The following is a 17,367-nucleotide window of genomic DNA, read 5'->3' as shown; positions in this document are numbered from 1 at the left end:
CGATGTTTAATAGGTAGCCAGTGCAGTGTTGACAGAACCGGGCTAATATGGTCATACTTCCTGGTTCTAGTAAGAACTCTAGCTGCTGCATTTTGGACCAGTTGGAGTTTGTTTATTAAGCGTGCAGAACAACCAGGTAGACAAGTTTGTCTACCCCCTCCCCAATAACTGATGTGGTGTGAAGTAAGGTGTGTATCTGTGTCAGTATCTGTGTGTGTGCTTTTGCTTGCAGGCCTCCTACCATGTGCCGCGTGAATGCGCTGTGTACGTAAAACCGGTCTGTGTGTGTGTGCGCATCCGCCTTTTTGTGTGAGTGCATGCCTGTGTGTGGCCAACTTGCTTTGTTGCTTCCTGACCCTGCGTCTGTGAGGTTTATATAACTGGGCTGGTCTGTCAGGCAGAGCCTCCAACCAGCACTGTAACCTGACACCTGATCACCTCCCGCTGTATGTCTGCGTCTGAGTGCTTGTGCCCCCCATCTGTGTGTAGAAGTGTCTCGTACCCATTTTCCTTCACCTAATTCAGTTCGGTAAGCATGTGCATTCGTTTCTATTGTCTGCCACTAGCCGACTGCCACAGACGGACATTCCCTTATTCAACCAATCTGACAGCTCTGTTTCTCCCTAGAGCACTGATCTAAGGTGAGCATCGAATGACGGGTGACGTCAGGTTCACTGATCTGGGGAGGGACATGAGGGGTTAAAGGGAAACAGGAAGGGTTTCTGGTAGCATTTCTATAGATAGGCGGTCTTTGCTGTGCAGCGGAAGGGGAGGGAGGGCAGGAAAGGATGAGGGAGGACGTCGAGAGGGAGGGGTTAGTCGAGTCATAAGAAAAAAAAAAGCATGTGGGAAGTTTGCCAGGCCAAACTACACAGTAGGTCACAATCTCAAGCCCTCTTTTACTTTGTTATTCTCACTTTGCATGCGTTTTTAAGTGTGTGGCGTACGTGCGGAGTTCACTTCAGTCTGGAGATTAACACGCTTGGACTTTGGGATCAGAAACTGTGTGTGTGAGTGTGTGTGTCTGTGAGCTAGCCGGCCATTTTCTAAGCTCACGCGAGGGGGGGTTAGAGGAATGTCAGGAGTTCAGGGCGATGACACTGTCTGATCTTCTGCTGGATCTTTTTAACCCTTTACACACACACACACACACACACAGGACACGCAAGGAGATTCACAGGTGTGGGATGTCGTCTTTGAGCTGGAAAATGCTTGTGTCAGCTTTCTAGAGCTGTAGTGTTTGCAGTTTGGAGGAGAAGTGTTTGATTTGGTTACGGTTTGTTTATTAGTTTTTGGCCTGGAGATGGTCGTTGGCTTCTGATTGGCTGGAGGTTAGGGCTGCAGGTTTCTGATTGGTCCGTAGATAAACAGGAGCCTCAGGTAAAAGTCATGGCAGTTCATCAGTTGAGCGATGACATTGCCTGGCTTTGTTTACAGAAAGAAAATGTCTTTTGTTTCACAACCATGTTCTCATTAAAAATCCAAAGTGCTGATATATCTGAGAGAAATTAAATGCATTTCCTTTAATCATTTACACATTTTTTGCTCACTTTCATTAAATTACTGTGTTGAAAAAAATTTATTTTACAGTATAAGCGGTATGTCATGGAATTTGGGAAATTTTGGATGAATAAATTAAATGTCAGGCTGCACAATTAATCAAATTGCAGTATGGACTAGTGTCTATTAATATTAAAGTGCAAAAAGACTGCTATTTAAATATGAAGTCTGCATGTTCTGCGTGAATGAGAGGAGCAGTTTTGTCGTCTTCACATGCTCAAGCATATGTGATGCTCATAGTGTTTTCTGTGTCTGCCATCTCTTATGAGAACACTGCACATAAACTTCTCACATCTCTAGAGCTACTCTAAAATTTCACTTCATGAGCATTTCACTGTTTCATTTGATTAAAAAGAATTATCCTATACACAGACACTCTGTCTTCACGATAGCTCATCAACATAAATGTTTGGCTTGATTCGAAGTAATTGTGACAGAGATGTTACTATTGTACAGTAGAATTTACTTCTTATAGTAATAATAATAATGATAATAATATTAAATAGTCATAATACTGCTACTACTACTAATAATAATACAATTATTGAAACTTTATGGACTATCACAATCTTTTCTTCCATATTTTAATATTATCAGCAAATGTCTGTTGTGCTACACTGTTGGTCAGAAACTAGAAGGAATTACTACATTTTCATTTGATTACATTTTAAAAGATTAATCAAATTTAACTAAGAAAATAAAATTTGAGAGAAAAAAACTTTCACCCAACTTTTTTCTTTGGTCACATGCAAGAGTGCCAAGCGTACAGGTTTCTCCTCTGTATTTGTGTGTGTGTACTTTGATTTAAAAATAATTTGCATTTTTGTGAATGATTTTCAGTGTGTTTGAGCGATGTTTGCATGTGTGTCTGACGGCATGTTTTGTGTTCTCTGTCACTCCTGTCTTTCCCTTTTGCTCTAAATAATGAAAGAAGTGTAAAGGTCTAGTGGAGGTTTCCCGCTGTGTGCTCGTTTTCTCTTTCCCCTGCATATATCTCTTTACCTGGGTTCCTCATGGCCTCATCTGGCTGGCTGTCTGTCAGTCTATTGTTCTATCTGTCATTCTGTTTAGCATTATCTAATATTTTGAACACATATTGAAGAAAATGGTCTGTTATTGTCAGATACTGATCATAAAATAGTTAAACACCGTGCAATAAATTGGTCTGGCCTAATTCATACTTGTAGGTTTTTTTTTATTTTTTATAACCCTGCAGTGAGCATAGAGTGGTGTAGACTGAGACTGGGGGTTGATGGTAATCCTCTGAGGCAGATTAGGTCACCCAATCAAACTCTGAACCTGTACTACCCACACACATGAGCACTGGATTCCAGTATACGTTATGTTGGGGAAGTCACAGCAGTCTTCATGATTAGTCATACATATTTAGTTGATGTAATAATTAGTGTAACCTTGAAGGGATGGTTCACCCAAAAGTGAAAATTCAGTCATTTACTCACCCTCATGTTGTTACAAGTGAATAAATATACATACAGTATGTGTTTGCGCATGCCTGCATCATTGTACCACAATGCTGAATGTATATGCTCATTTATGAGTGTGTGTGTGCTAGGGTTGGGTATCGTTTGTTTTTTTTTCGATACCATACCGGTGCCAAATCGATACTTATTAAAAAATAAATAAATAAAAAATCCCCCCAAACATGAAAATCGCGGGAGCGAAACACATGTTGCGGGAGCAGGCGGCAATGGTCAGAGATTCAGCGGGAGTGGGATTAAGAAAACAGCCGAATCCTGGACATTTTGGGCAATTAAGAAATCCCGGCCGGATGCATTTTTGTAGGTCCAAAAAGAGGACATGTCCAGGGAAAAGAGGACGTATGGTCAGCCTAATTTATTGCTAATCGATGTATTCTTTTTAAAGTAGTGTATGGAACATATTTTCTGCCTCATTCTGTGACAAGAAGCCATATCAGATCACAAAAGGAAGCATTTGACTGGTGTTGTGGAGTAAAAAGGTTATACTTTTCTCTTTTGTTGGACAACAGGTTTAGAAATGTGAATACAAGGGAGGTTTAGCTTTAGGCATTTTAATTTAAGCATGTTTAGCTTAGTTAACGGAAGGCTACCTGCTGCCATCAGAGCAAGTGTAATTACTGCATTCACGCGCTCCTCGGATGCTCTCATTTCCCGAGTTGTGCATTTAAGTCGGAATGTGAAAACAACATGGACACTCTCGTTACTACAAAGATGTGTTGAATTTGTATTATTAGAGCTTTCCGACTTGAGTTCACGTGCATTTTTTCAGTTGGGAAATTATTTTTCACGTGCGGTGCCAGTGATGCTTCTTACGTCCGTTTCGGAGAACCAGAGGACAAATATCTCAATCGATCGCTCAGGCATGGCACCGAAATGAGGCACCGAAATCTGCATTCGGATTCGGTTCTAGTACATACCGGTTACATAGGTACCGGTGCCATATTGGTACCGGGTTTCGGTACCCAACCCTAGTGTGTGCATTGTGTTTTATGGTGTATGTGTGTGTTTTAGAGAGGTTTGGTGTGTTCTGTATGGGTCATTAATAGCCGTCGTGTTTAATGGGTTCAGGAATCCAATGCTACACATTAGGCTTCCCTCATTAATCCTCTCTCTCTTCCTACATCCCTCCAGCTCTATCTGCTGTACTCCACATTAGTCTGCAGTCTAGTCCTAATTATGGACTCTAAACTCTCTCTCTGGTCCTGACAGTGTAATTCATTTTCACCTAAGCAGGACACAGATTTTAGGTTGTGGGCAGGGATATCATTACAGTGTTAGACTGTAAGAGCTCTAGATGAAAGTGAGCAACCCTCTACATTGCGAGTAAATCACTCGCATATGCGACTAAATCTTCACTCTGGGCGACTAAATGATGTCTAATATTAGCCAATTGCTAATAAATTCTCAGATTTTACTCGCCAGTGTGAGTTGGAGGCTAAGTATAAGTTTAGCTCAGATATATTTTCACTCGCCGAACACTCTCTGACTGAGCGCATCAGAGTTTCACTCTCCGTCAAGCGATCTGTGCTGTGTTTCAGTTCAACTGAATGGATGTGCAACGCACCTGCATTTAACGTACCGTAAACTCAAGTGTGAAGGCGCACGCCTCACCGTCGCTTTGTTTCACACACGCAGCGAGAGAGGGAGAGAGAGAATTCACGCGCTACCTATGCGCGCTACATGTATTATCAGTCTGGCGAGTAAACAAAAAAATTTACTAGCCAATGGCGATTCAATTGCCAAGGTGTTCGTAGAGGGCTGGTGAGAAAACTTGTGTGTGTGAAAGTGTGATATTTAATAAGATTTTGAAGAAAGTGCTTTGGTTGAGAAACTTAAACACACAGAGGGTGTTCATTATCAATAGCAAAAGGAACTGGCTGTTAAGTATATCTACACATTTTTCTTGACTGTGCGAAAGTTGCCTCCATGACACTGGGGTTTTGTGGGTGTTTTTTAGGGTGTTGCTGTGTAAATGCCAAGGTGTTCTGAGTATTTTTAGCATGTTGCTACCTGGGTTTGAGGTAATAATGGGTACCGAAGCCCCATATTAAATGGTCTCCGGGTCTAAATTATGAAATGATTGGATGAACATTATATGAGACTTCTGCAGAAGATAGACCACTTTAATTATTGACTGCTATCAGGATGTGAAGAAACTTTCAACCAGTATGAGAAAATTGTTTCTGGAAAAAAATAATTTAGCTTTAAAGGGGTGGTTCAGTGTTTTTTTTCTAGGCTTGATTGTGTTTATGGGGTGCAGTCTAACATGTGTTAATGCTTAGTTTTTTAAAAAACGCATTATTTTTCACATAATTTACCTTTATTCCACACCGCTCTGTCCCTTCTCTGAGAAACGCGCTGATCAATTTCCTGCTTTTATGAAGCACCTCCCTCAGAAATAGGCGATGGGCTCTGTTTGGTTAGCTAGCCCAGGGCGTTGTGATTGGCTAAACTGCCTCTAGTGCGCGTCTAAACATCCCGCCCCTCACCTCAGCAGCATGTGCTCCGGTTGTATTGTAAACAAAGGCGTCGTTAATATCGCTTATCAGTTTGAGCCCGATTGTCAAGCAGAGAATATTATTGAAGAGGATCGAGCAGAACTGTGCAAGCACGGCTTTTAATGGTAGGCCTATGTTTTTTGTTTGTTGTTGTCTCATACTTTTAGATATGCTGTTATTTGTAAATGCTACTGCTTATGTTAGCTTTTAATATACAGTTATATCCTGATTAAAGCTTTAATACAGTACGGAAACTGCACGTGCGTCGATGTTTAACACTTCATATATATATATATATATATATATATAATTATATAAATTATTAATTTTATTCATCAAGGAAGCATTAAATTGATCAAAACTATATAAAATAAAAAATTGTTGATCGAATTTAAAATGTTCAAGATGCTGTTATTTTGAATCCTTTATTCATCACAGAATCCTGAAAAAAAGTATCATGGTTTCCACAAAAATATTTAGCAGCACAACTAGGGATGCACCGATATGAACATTTTGGCCGATACCGATAACCAATAATTCTTCATATTTGAAAGCCGATAACCGATATGTTGGCTTTTAAATCTAAATCCAAATTTTTATATATTTTGAGAGCCTGATTACAAAAGGGTCTCATCATTAAAAGCCACGTCTTAAACTCTTCAACATAAGCAGCCTAGTTTGAACAGTGTACATTTTAATAATAATTTTACTCTCCTGTTACCAAATTTCCTCATAAAAAGTCTTACAAATAAATAAAATAATGTAGGGCTGGACGATTAATCGAAAATAATTCGAAACCGAAATTCAGAACCTCTAACCGACGTAATTTTCCCATGTCGGTGTCGGTTTTAATCCTATTAATACTTTCCCCTTAAAAACATACTACCGCATGTGTAGCCGGCGCTATGCGGACGTGGCCGTTGCACTCGCGTGTGCAGCAGTGTCTCGCATGTGAGCAGCGTGCTAGCGCTTTTGGTTACAGTAGCAGGTTAGCATGGCAACCTTTGTATTTGACGGCACCTTGGCGGAGTAGCACTGCGCTGCACTTTATTTTTTAAAACCATTCCTTTGCGTCTCGAGGTTTTAGACACAAAGACATGTTCTGTGTTAATGGCCAGAAAGAACCTAGAGTAAATATGCATATTGAGTGACAGGACAAGATCACTGAGATGCTGCCCTGCTCTTTCTCAAGCAATCTTTGATTTCAATTGTTCAAAATATTCAACAAATAACCGTAAATAGTTTGTTTCCTTAAATTATTTTAAAATCACAAAGATAAGAAATGCACTCTTTCATTAGAAAAAAAATCCCACCTAGCTATATTTATAGTACAAACCTTTTGTTAACTATGAGGGCAAAAAAAAAAAAAAGATTTGTTCAATAATCGTAATCAAGGTAAAGTGTTCAGTTAATCGAGGTTTTGATTTTAGGCCATATCGCCAAACCCTAAAACAATGTATAACCTAAGTAATGCAAACAAGTCATTGGACATCATTACTTGCGTGTAAAGAATCAAAATGCATGCACCATAAATCAATAAACAGGAATAGCCACTGCATGGACAATAATGAAATGATTTTAATTACTAAACCATATTGTTGATGAAAATAGTAAGAGAAAAATAAAATTGGTGGTTATTATTAATAATGCATCAATGATTTTGAAAAAGTAACAAATGAATACCTCTGTTTTATATAGCAGCATTGCTGTTGGAATTAGCAATTAATCGCAACATGAAAATTTGATACCGGCATAACCCTAGTTGGAGCTGCGTGCGCTGTAGCTGAAGAGCTGAATGAACACCAGTAAACTGAAGCGCTTGTTACGGGGTTAATGAGGCTATATGAGAATCAGATATTTATAGAACATAAACATAATATTATAGCTTATATATGCAAAAAAGACTGATATGCACAAGTTATCATAAACTAAGTTATGCACTAGTCAAATGTGTAACTCTGCGCTCTTGGCTCTTCCAGTAACAATGCGTTGAAACACTGCAAATAAACCCCAAAGAGTTCACAACTTTTTATTATGGTAGTGTTGTCTTTATAATGATATGTATATGACCGTCCCAGTTATAGTTATTAATGTTGTGCATTGCTGTTCAAGCTGCGCACTGAAGCTGAAGAGCTGAATGAACACCAGTAAACTGTAGTGCTTTGCTAGCATTTCCGTCACACCCTTGAGGTATTCAGCCAATCACAACGCACCTCGCTTTTCAGACTGATGAGCTTTGTAAAAATCGACGCGTTTCAGAAAGGCGGGGCATAGAGGAGAAACTTTAAACCGCATAAACACATTTCATTACACCAAATACACAAAATAATGTTCTTTTTAGCAACATCATATGACCCCTTTAACTCAAGGAAATGCATACTATGAGATGAATCAGATATTTATACATAAACATAAGATTACAACTTATATAACACTATATAATAATAACTTATTGACAATAATAAGAAATATTTCTTGACAACCAAATGAGCATATTTAATTTCTGAAGGATAATGTGACACTGAAGACTGGAATAATGGCTGTTGAAAATTCAGCTATTTCTTATTTTTAAAAATATTTTACAATTTTATTGTGTTTTTGACCAAATAAATGAAAAAAAAAATTAAAACATACAATTTTTGTGTTGTTTTTTTAAGGGAAAATGTTTTTTTTTTTAAATGATGACAGAAATCTGTTTGCACTTTTCTGCATGCACTGATAAGATAATGAAATGTTAGTCTTCATGTGACTGCTTGGATATCTGGAATAGTTACAGGCACTAAGACTAAGGGATTGGTCATATTCCAGGATGCTGTAGCTCATTCCTTGTTAAAAGGAGCACAATTTGTCAAGATTGCACTGTACAGATCAAGAAGTTCACATTAATTTCAGTGTGTTTCTTCCATGGTGGCTTAAGCATTTGCCACACACAGGCTTGAAATATCCTTGAAAATATCCACCTAATATAGGAGGTCTGAAAGTGGGCGGGTTTGTAAATAAGTTGCGCAGATGGAGAACTGAAGGAATAGAGCTCTCTCTCGCTCTCGCTCTCGCTCTCTCTCTCTCTCTCTCCCGCTCTCTCTCTCTCTTATGCGGAGCTGAACTCCTCCCAATATCTTGGTGCTGCTATTTCATCTTATTTACATATTAACCGTTTGGTTGCCATAATGTAGAGGTGGTTTCTGCCATGTTTTCCTCTTTACAGTATACAAACACACTCTTTTCTTTGCTTTCTCTGTCACTCATATGTTCTTCATCTTCTAGGTTATTCTCTCGTGAAGGCATGTTCATGTACAAGTAGTTATACAGAAAAATTTGTAACAAATGAAAAAAATTCTATATTACCTTGTCAAAAAGCTTTTAGGAATGTAGAAATATCATTTTGACATTACAACCTCCTCTTCACAACTTGCAAGCATATTTAAAGTTTGTGTGTATCTGGTATTCCCTACATTTTGTGGTCCCTTCAAGTCTAGTAATACTAGTACATTTTGACCTTGTGGGGACATTTTTGGTCCCCATGAGGAAACAAAAAATCATACAGCATGAAGTTTTTAAAAAAAATCTAAATATCTAAAATATCAGAAAGTTTTGTGTGAGGGGGCAGATTTAGGGGTAGGGGTAGGATAAGGGGATAGAAAATACAGATTGTACAGTAATAAAACAATTACACTTATGGAATTTCACCATAAAACATGTGTGTGTGACATGAGTGCTGTCAATGACTAAATAATTTGAAATGGCACTAGTCTAGATTAGAAAGGACAAAGTTTTTAATTACTATTTATTTAAATATTTATTTTTATTATATTATTTATTTTGGCTCATGTTAATTTGTATTATTTTTATATTATGATTTTTCGTTTATTTATTTATTTATTTGCATGTAAGTAGATGATCATATAAAGTGTTTTTGAGTTGTTTCCACCAGTCCAAACTTCAAGGCCTTGTTATCGGTCTTTTTTTTTTCTCCGTTTCTGTTTTGTTATCTCTCTCTCTCTCTGTCACACAAAGCCTGTTTGTACTGCGCAAAACATTTTATTGTTGCTAGCATACTGAGGAACACATAAGAGGAACGTGCACATGCACCAACAGAGACGCAGATACACTATGTGCCACCTAGTGAGAAGGAGTGTTTTAGATTACTTTCAGTACGCATGTATTGTCTTGCCTTAATTTAACCTTGCAAAAGTTGATCTTACTCCAGTCTCAAGGCTCGGCCTAACCACAGCTAATCTCTCTGCTACTCCATAAGATTCTTAAGCTAAGATGACCCAGTTTTGTGCGTGATTTCAGTAGATAGTCATAACACCCAAGTGGTTATATGCCTGACATATTATTTGGGGTGTCATAAATACACGTTTTTAAACACCTCTCTGTTTTTTCATAGTGCAGACACTTGTTTAAATTTTTGCTGCATGTGTATGTGTGGGCTCAAGAGGTTTGTTGCAGTGCACATGCACAGTTGCACATGGCCAATGTGTCACACTTTGGGAAAGTCAGGGCACGACCTCATTTCCCCTTGAGTATCTGTTGTCACTTGACTGTTGTCACTTGTGAACTCATGCCACCTGCCCCCTCTTCTGTATGTGTGTGTATGTGCAAACCTGATGATTGAATCGCTGACATGATTATGACATATTTCAAATTATAATTGTGATTTATTTTACTTGTTTAGGTCAAAACGATGCTGTTTTGACACAAATTAGCAGTTGAGTATATGTGTAGGTGTATTCATTTCCTTAAACACTTGCTGTTGTGCATTTTGTGCCTGGCAAGTAGAGAAATTCAGTATTTTTGGGGTTAAGTTGTGAAAGTTAATGTAATAACAGCTAGCACCCTCTGCTGGACCTCCTGTTTCACAATGAGCTAAAGAGAAAGAGAGAGAGAGTGAGTGAGCAAGGGAGAGAGAGAAAAACGAGTCCAGATTTTAACGACATCTCTAATATTCATGCTGATGCGTTTTGCTGCTTTGTGCTTTCATTTCTCTCCGCTTCGTCCGTGTCTCCTGCTCACCGCACACACCCCAGCCTGAGAGAGGGGAGGGGAATGAGGGAAAAGGAAGGGAAAAAAAACAAGTGGAAATAAGGAAAACAAGCTACAGAGTGTCCAACTGAGCCAGTACAAAAAACCTTTTGTGTTAGCAATCCTACCTTCGTCTGGGATGTGAAAGGAGGAAGAGGAACGAGAAGTCTTGTCGGTCTATGCGTGTGTGTGTACACAGGAGAGGACGAGAAAACGACAGCCGGGAGAGATCGAGCACAGTTGTTCTCGGACGGACGGACGGTCGGAGGGAATCGATGAGAAAGAGTCCGCGAGAGAGGGAGGGAAAAGAATAGACCGAGCTCAGCTGAGCGCAGCAGAATGAGAGAATCCCGGACCTGCGTAGCGGCTGCTTCTGTCTCTTCCTCATTCCCTCGTTTTCCGTGAAGCGCGGCTCCATGCAGCCCGGCCAGGGGAGGAGGAGGAGGTGAACTGAACAGCTACAGGCTCATGCGGCAGGCTACACAATCGCCGCCATCTTGTGCTAACTGCTTCTCTCCATTACTTATTCTTTCGCTTGTGTGCTACCAGGGAATGCTGTGTTATCTAGCTCTTGACTCCATGTTCTCTGGCTCTGTCGGTTCTTCCTGTTTCGTTGCTTTCGTTGACCGAGGCGCAGAAGGATGTGCCACATGTGTGCAGCAGGCATTGTGTGGCAGTGCCGCATCCACGTTTCTGCTTCAACATAGTTTCATTCTAAACGGAGACGGAGGGAAAAGAATAGACCGAGCTCAGCTGAGCGCAGCAGAATGAGAGAATCCCGGACCTGCGTAGCGGCTGCTTCTGTCTCTTCCTCATTCCCTCGTTTTCCGTGAAGCGCGGCTCCATGCAGCCCGGCCAGGGGAGGAGGAGGAGGTGAACAGGGCTTCTTCAGCCACGGACCTGCCGGGGGAGGGAGGGAGAGAGGGAAAGTGAGCGAGCGAGAGAGAGAGAAGGGAGGAGGGAGTGAGCGAGCAAGAGAGAGAGAGAGAGAAAAAAAACGGCGAAAGGGCAAGGCTTTTGTTGGCGGTTTTTCTGCTTCAACATAGTTTCATTCTAAACGGAGACGGTGATGACCTGAGCGTGGAGAGGGATTGAAATCGCTGCGGTGCTGGCAGCCTGTAATTTCAGTTATTTATAGATGTGTTACATAGCTGCAGTGCTCATGGCTTGCTGCATTTTCCCCCCTCTCTCTCTCTTTCTCTCTCGCGTCATATTCTCTATATTACTCATTTTCTCACATATGCTCTCCCGCCCTTCCCCCTATAGCTTTTCTCCATTTCTGCTGATTTACCCCTTCACGCCTCGAATGGATTAATGTGAATATTTCACGAGAGCTCGCTCTGCTCTCCGGCTCATGTTTAGCCACCAAATGAGTTAGTGTTTATAACCCACCCCCACTCTCTTTTCTTTTGTTTCACTCTTTCCAGATAATTCCCTTTATTTAGCCGTCAGGAAAGCGCAGGCTGGGTGATCCGATTTGATGTCTGTCTCTTTTTTGAGTCAACAAAGCTTTATTGGCATGACTGGAACATTGCTCTGGCCAACGTAAAACCTAATAAAGTAAAAGATAAGATATCTTTCTCCTTCTTTTCAAACTCACTTTAGCTGCTTTCCGAGTGAGAAAGAGAGCAAGAAATAGAGGAAAAAGGGAGATTGGATGTCAGCGAAACAGGCGTGAATAATAAAAGTTGGCATGTCTCGGCCTGCTATATGATCGTGCTGTGAATTATACATGGCTGTCTTTTTATTTCATGGGGTGAGGGGGTGGATAATGTGAATAGACAGGCTCTCAGGTTGAAGATTTTGTCTCTTGACCTTTGATCAGTGTGTGATGTCATTCTGATGAACTGTGACTTATTAACACCCCTATAACTTATGTTTACTAATGATATCGCTGATGTTTAGAGGATTAAACCAGTAATAAAATGGTGAATATATGTGTGTGTGTGCAGCCCCAGTGGTGTGCTGCGTTTGCCTGTGCAGTCAGCCAAACCATTCATTTACCTTCCCCTATAGCTGGTTGGCCACATGAATGGATAGCAGTGCATATTATGAAACCCAGGCATTGGGAACATTGATGATGCAGCAGTTCAAAGATGAAAGATTTCCCATGTTGTCATCCAGTATGTGTGGGTGGACTCAGGCATACCATGCTGCACTGCTTGAGTAACAATCAGATGAGATGGGATCTCCGAGGATTTTTATCTTGGACCTCCTCTTACGTTTAGTCTGCTGGCGAGGTCATGAAGTAACTAGTGTGCTTATTAAATTCTCAACCAGTATTGAGCTGGGTAAAGAATGGCCCCAAACACTTGAACGGTATTTGAGTTTATGTAAGCACAAGTATCTCTACAACCTGACAGGCTTCATTGAAATAGGTGTCGTGAGAAATCACACCTGTCTCAGCATCCACCCTAGACTCTGTAACTGCAAAAAATAATCAGGGGAGTAAGATGTTTAAGCCAATCAGTAAGCTAGCCAATTAGAAATGTTCTTTGCCTGTCAACAAAGTATGTAATTAATTTTTTGCCCACTGGGCAAAATGGTTGGCAAAATTCCCAATTTAACCTGCCACTCAGATTTTTTCCCCATTTCAAATATATGATATAACTGACTGTGATTTGGGGGAAAAAAATGCACAAAGACCAATTTAAGTGGAGCCAAAAAGCATTTCTTTTTGCACTAACACAATCTCTGGTCTCTTTTGTTCCACTTTAATTAAAATCAGCATGAAAGGAAAATGTATTTTCTGAATGAACGTAGTGATCTTATATTAACCATTGATTCATGCATACATTTTTTTTTATTTTATTTTTTTATATATAACTGGATCTTCCGGTGAAAAGACAGACTTCTCCCTGTTGATGCATGATGGACTTCTCTGACCATTTAGTCCACCTAAATGGACTTCCTTTTCTTAAAATCGATTGCAAGCTCACATTCCTGCATTCAATCATCAAAACCAATGAATAAAACCAAGTCCTCACTCTGTTTTTTTAATGATAATTCATTTCACTTGGATGTGCATCACAAAACAGAACAAAATATGAACAATCTGCATGTATCAGTCTCTACGCATTACATTATGAATTTAACATGTTAACTTTCCATTTACACTGTTGTCTTACACTTTTTTTTTTAAAGGGTTAGTTCACCCAAAAATGAAAATTAGTAGTGATGTGACGTTTGACACCGAGGCTTCGAAGCTTGTATCAAAAAAAGGAAGCATCTTGCAGTGAAGCACTGTACCGGAGCTTGATTCATTTAGCCAAAACCACGTGATCTGTGACGTCCGAAGCTTCATTTTCGCACACAACCACATGACTGCTTCGTATTCTGATTCAAATAACGCGAAACACTTGCGCAGTTTCAAGTGTCACTCACTTCTTTGGTAAGAATAAATCCTAAAACGAATAAATATTTGCACGTGTGGTTTTGTGCATGTTCATTTTGTATTAATTCCCGCTTCACAAGCACTTCAGCTGACCATTCTATGATAATCTTATTTTATTTTGATCATATGCATATACTGTATCCTTGCCTATTTTTTACACAAATTTATTCACAGACCCTTTTATTCCTATATTGTATATAACAATGACTGACATGTAAAAGACATTTATATGGACGTAATACTTTCTTTGCTTTGTACAAGTTTTCATAGCACAAACTGATTTATTATCTGGAACCGTTCAAAAATGGCTGGGTTGTCGGGGACGCAAAGGCAGCTTTTTCCACCTTTTGACCACAAGATGTCGTTAGTGTGCACCGTCTTGAAAAGCTTCGAGTAATGAACCTTTTTGCGATACAGTTGAGGAGAAAACCTCGGTGCTTCGCAAAGCTTCATTTTTCATCACTAAAAATTTGTCTGTTATTTACTCACCCTCAAGCCATCCTAGGTGTATATGACTTTCTTCTTTCAGACGAATCCAATCGGAGTTATATTAAAAATTGTCCTGGCACTTCTAAGCTCTATCATTGCAGTGGGCGGGTGTTTCTGTTCAACAGTCCAAAACGTTAAATAAAGTGCGTGCATCCATAATAAAACGTGCCTCACACGGCTCCGGGGGGTGAATAAAGGCCTCCTGTAGCAAATCCATGCATTTTTGTAAGAAAAATATCCATATTTCAAACGTAATAAACACTTTTCTGTCACTTTCGCCATCTGTCATACGTGGAAGCAGCTCTGGCGGATGACATAGGACGTCGGCGTTGCGTGATTAGTGGAGAGAGAACAAAACAAAACGCCGGTCATGAATTAGAAGTACAAACCGAAGATTTGTAAAGAAAAATGTTGGAGGATTTCGATATAAGCCAAGAGGAGACTGGTTTTCCTTTGCTAAAGTAAGGAAACTTTGCTTCTTTTGCTCCTGTAAACAAACTCGTGAGACTAGCATATCTCAGAGGCGCGCACGCTACACATATGTCCTGCGTCATCCGCCGGAAGAGCTTCCGCGTACGACAATCAGCAGAAGTGAGAGAAAAGTGTTTATTACATTTGAAATATGTATATTTTTCTTACAAAAACACATGGAATCGCTACAGGAGGCCTTTATTCACGCCCCAGAGCCGTGTGAGGCACGTTTTATTATGGATGCGCACGCTTTATTTAAAGTGTTTTGGACTGTTAAAGAGAAACACTCACACACTACAATAATAACGCTTGGAATAGCCAGGACAATTTTTTATATAACTCCGATTGGATTCGTCTGAAAGAAGAAAGTCATATACACCTAGGATGGCTCGAGGGTGAGTAAAACACAGGCTACTTTTCATTTTTGGGTGAACTAACCCTTTAAGCCCAGTTTAGATTTGACTCTAATGATAACAAATAGTAGGCACATTTTCTTAAACAATTAGACATCAGCTTTGCTTTTGCAATGCACATTATAAGCGAACCACCGTAGATGAGCAAAATTAGCCGCCACTGTGTGTAAAACTACCAGCATCTGGCTGGGTGCGGCTGTTAACTTACCCCGCCTGTGAATGATTTTGCACATTCTGGTTTGTTGGCATCTCTTTGGAGGTCTGTGTTTTAGAGTGAGGTTCTTGTGCTTGAAGTTAGCTTACGGAACCTTTTTAATCATATGTGCAGAGTAACTGTTTCACTGTACTGACTTTGTCCCCCTTAATAAGAAACCTATTAAAGTATTTACATCCGCTTGAGTCCAAGTTTTCTAGGTCATGACTAGAGGAGTAATGTTATGGCTCTTGAATTCAGCTCATCGTTATTTTTCTTGTCCAATAGTGCTCTTACATTGACCTTACATTGACCATCAGACTAGTCTACATGGCATCATGGTATCTTAAATAGTGTATTGTTCATCATGGGTTTAGCATATGGAATTACCAAATCCTGAAATAGAAGCCTATCGATTGGCTTCCTGTACAGTCCTGCCTACACAACAATTCTAGATGAAGCCAGTCCTATGGAGAACATTGATATCTTGTTTGGGTGGTAATATCTTTCTTTTTCTCTTTTCTCACAGCCTCCTAAGAACACTAATGGTCCCAGCAGCCAGCCGCGGGTACTCAGCCCACCAGTGAAGAGCAGCTCCTCTTCTTCCTCTTCATCATCCTCGTACATATCCGTGTCAGAGAAGCGGGCACAGAAGCGACAGCAGCAGCAACAGCAGATGGAGTTGTCCCTTTCGGACGATAAACAACAGAAGGCCAATCGAATAATCTCAGAGGCCATCGCCAAAGCACGAGAGAGGGGAGAGAAAAATATTCCACGTGTCATGAGTCCAGAAAGCTTCCCGTCTTCTTCGTCGCAGCACCGCAGTCACAGGGCCGGTTCTTCCAAGTCCAGAGGCAAGAATAAGAGTTCCAAGAAGGCCCGGATTGTGACGTCATCCAAGTCCAAACAAAAGGCTCAAATTGGGTAAGACCGCTGTAACATTCTCCCCAAGCTGAAGGATGAGTGACATTTTGTCTCTTTGTTGTTTTGGTCATGGAGTGTGAGGAAAAGTGTTGTACAGCTGTTTCTGTCATGAGCTGTGATGACTTCTATTCATCCAAGAACATCTCTGTGACTTCACCTGCATGTTGTTAGCCATGCAGGTAGGGATGTAACGATTAACCGCGAGCCGGTTGAAAATCGATTTAAATATGTGACAATTCAAATCGGTTGAGATGCTAAACAAATCGCGATTCAGTTAGGGGTAGGAGTTTGTATGAATGTATGTCTGAGGGGAACTTACTGTCTTTCGATGGTTTTTCTTTTCCTCTTGATTCTGTATAATGCATATTAAAATTCATAAGTGCAGAGCTGCTTTGTTTATAGCGGAAACCAAGGAAACGTGAATCTGCGTCTCATTCAGCTCTGCTGTTTCTGTTTCATGCAGATATTTTTTATGCATAATTTCACAAAACTGAAGTCAAACCATTCTGTTTTTGCTTCAAATTTCGAAATTATACAATCAAATTTAGATTAAAAACTGCTCATGTTGCATGTATGCAGCATCTTTGTTTGGATCATTATTAAAATGCAGTGGTTGCCTCTAATTTTAAATGGAAAGAGCACAGACAAAACCTTATTTTGTTTATATGAAGAGATTTCTTTTATTCGTTTTACTTATTTATTTGATTTGGGGCTTGTTTTAAAAAAAAAAAAAATTGTAGTTTTGCTATTTAAATTTAAATTATATTAAAATTTTGTTATTTAGCAAATGCTTTTATCCAAAGCTACTAACAAATGAGGACAATAGAAGCAATCAAAACCAACAAAAGAGCAATAATTTACAAGTGCTATATTAGTATATTATTATAGTTATATTTCAATT

At 39.8% G+C, this 17,367-nt stretch overlaps 1 protein-coding gene across 1 annotated transcript in view; it reads left to right on the top strand.

Moving 5' to 3' along the window:
• Nucleotides 1-17,367, top strand: part of LOC107713054 (chromodomain-helicase-DNA-binding protein 9-like) — an 80,333-nt gene that overhangs the window by 25,574 nt on the left and 37,392 nt on the right. The window contains exon 3 of the mRNA XM_016518472.1: nucleotides 16,072-16,466. Within this exon, the coding sequence (XP_016373958.1) occupies nucleotides 16,072-16,466 (395 nt within the window). The remainder of the gene's footprint in view (nucleotides 1-16,071; nucleotides 16,467-17,367) is intronic.

Source organism: Sinocyclocheilus rhinocerous, unplaced genomic scaffold (genome assembly GCF_001515625.1).
Source record: "Sinocyclocheilus rhinocerous isolate Xijiao unplaced genomic scaffold, SAMN03320098_v1.1 scaffold1800, whole genome shotgun sequence".
Taxonomy (NCBI): Eukaryota; Metazoa; Chordata; class Actinopteri; order Cypriniformes; family Cyprinidae; genus Sinocyclocheilus; species Sinocyclocheilus rhinocerous.
This window is presented reverse-complemented; position numbering and strand designations above follow the sequence as displayed.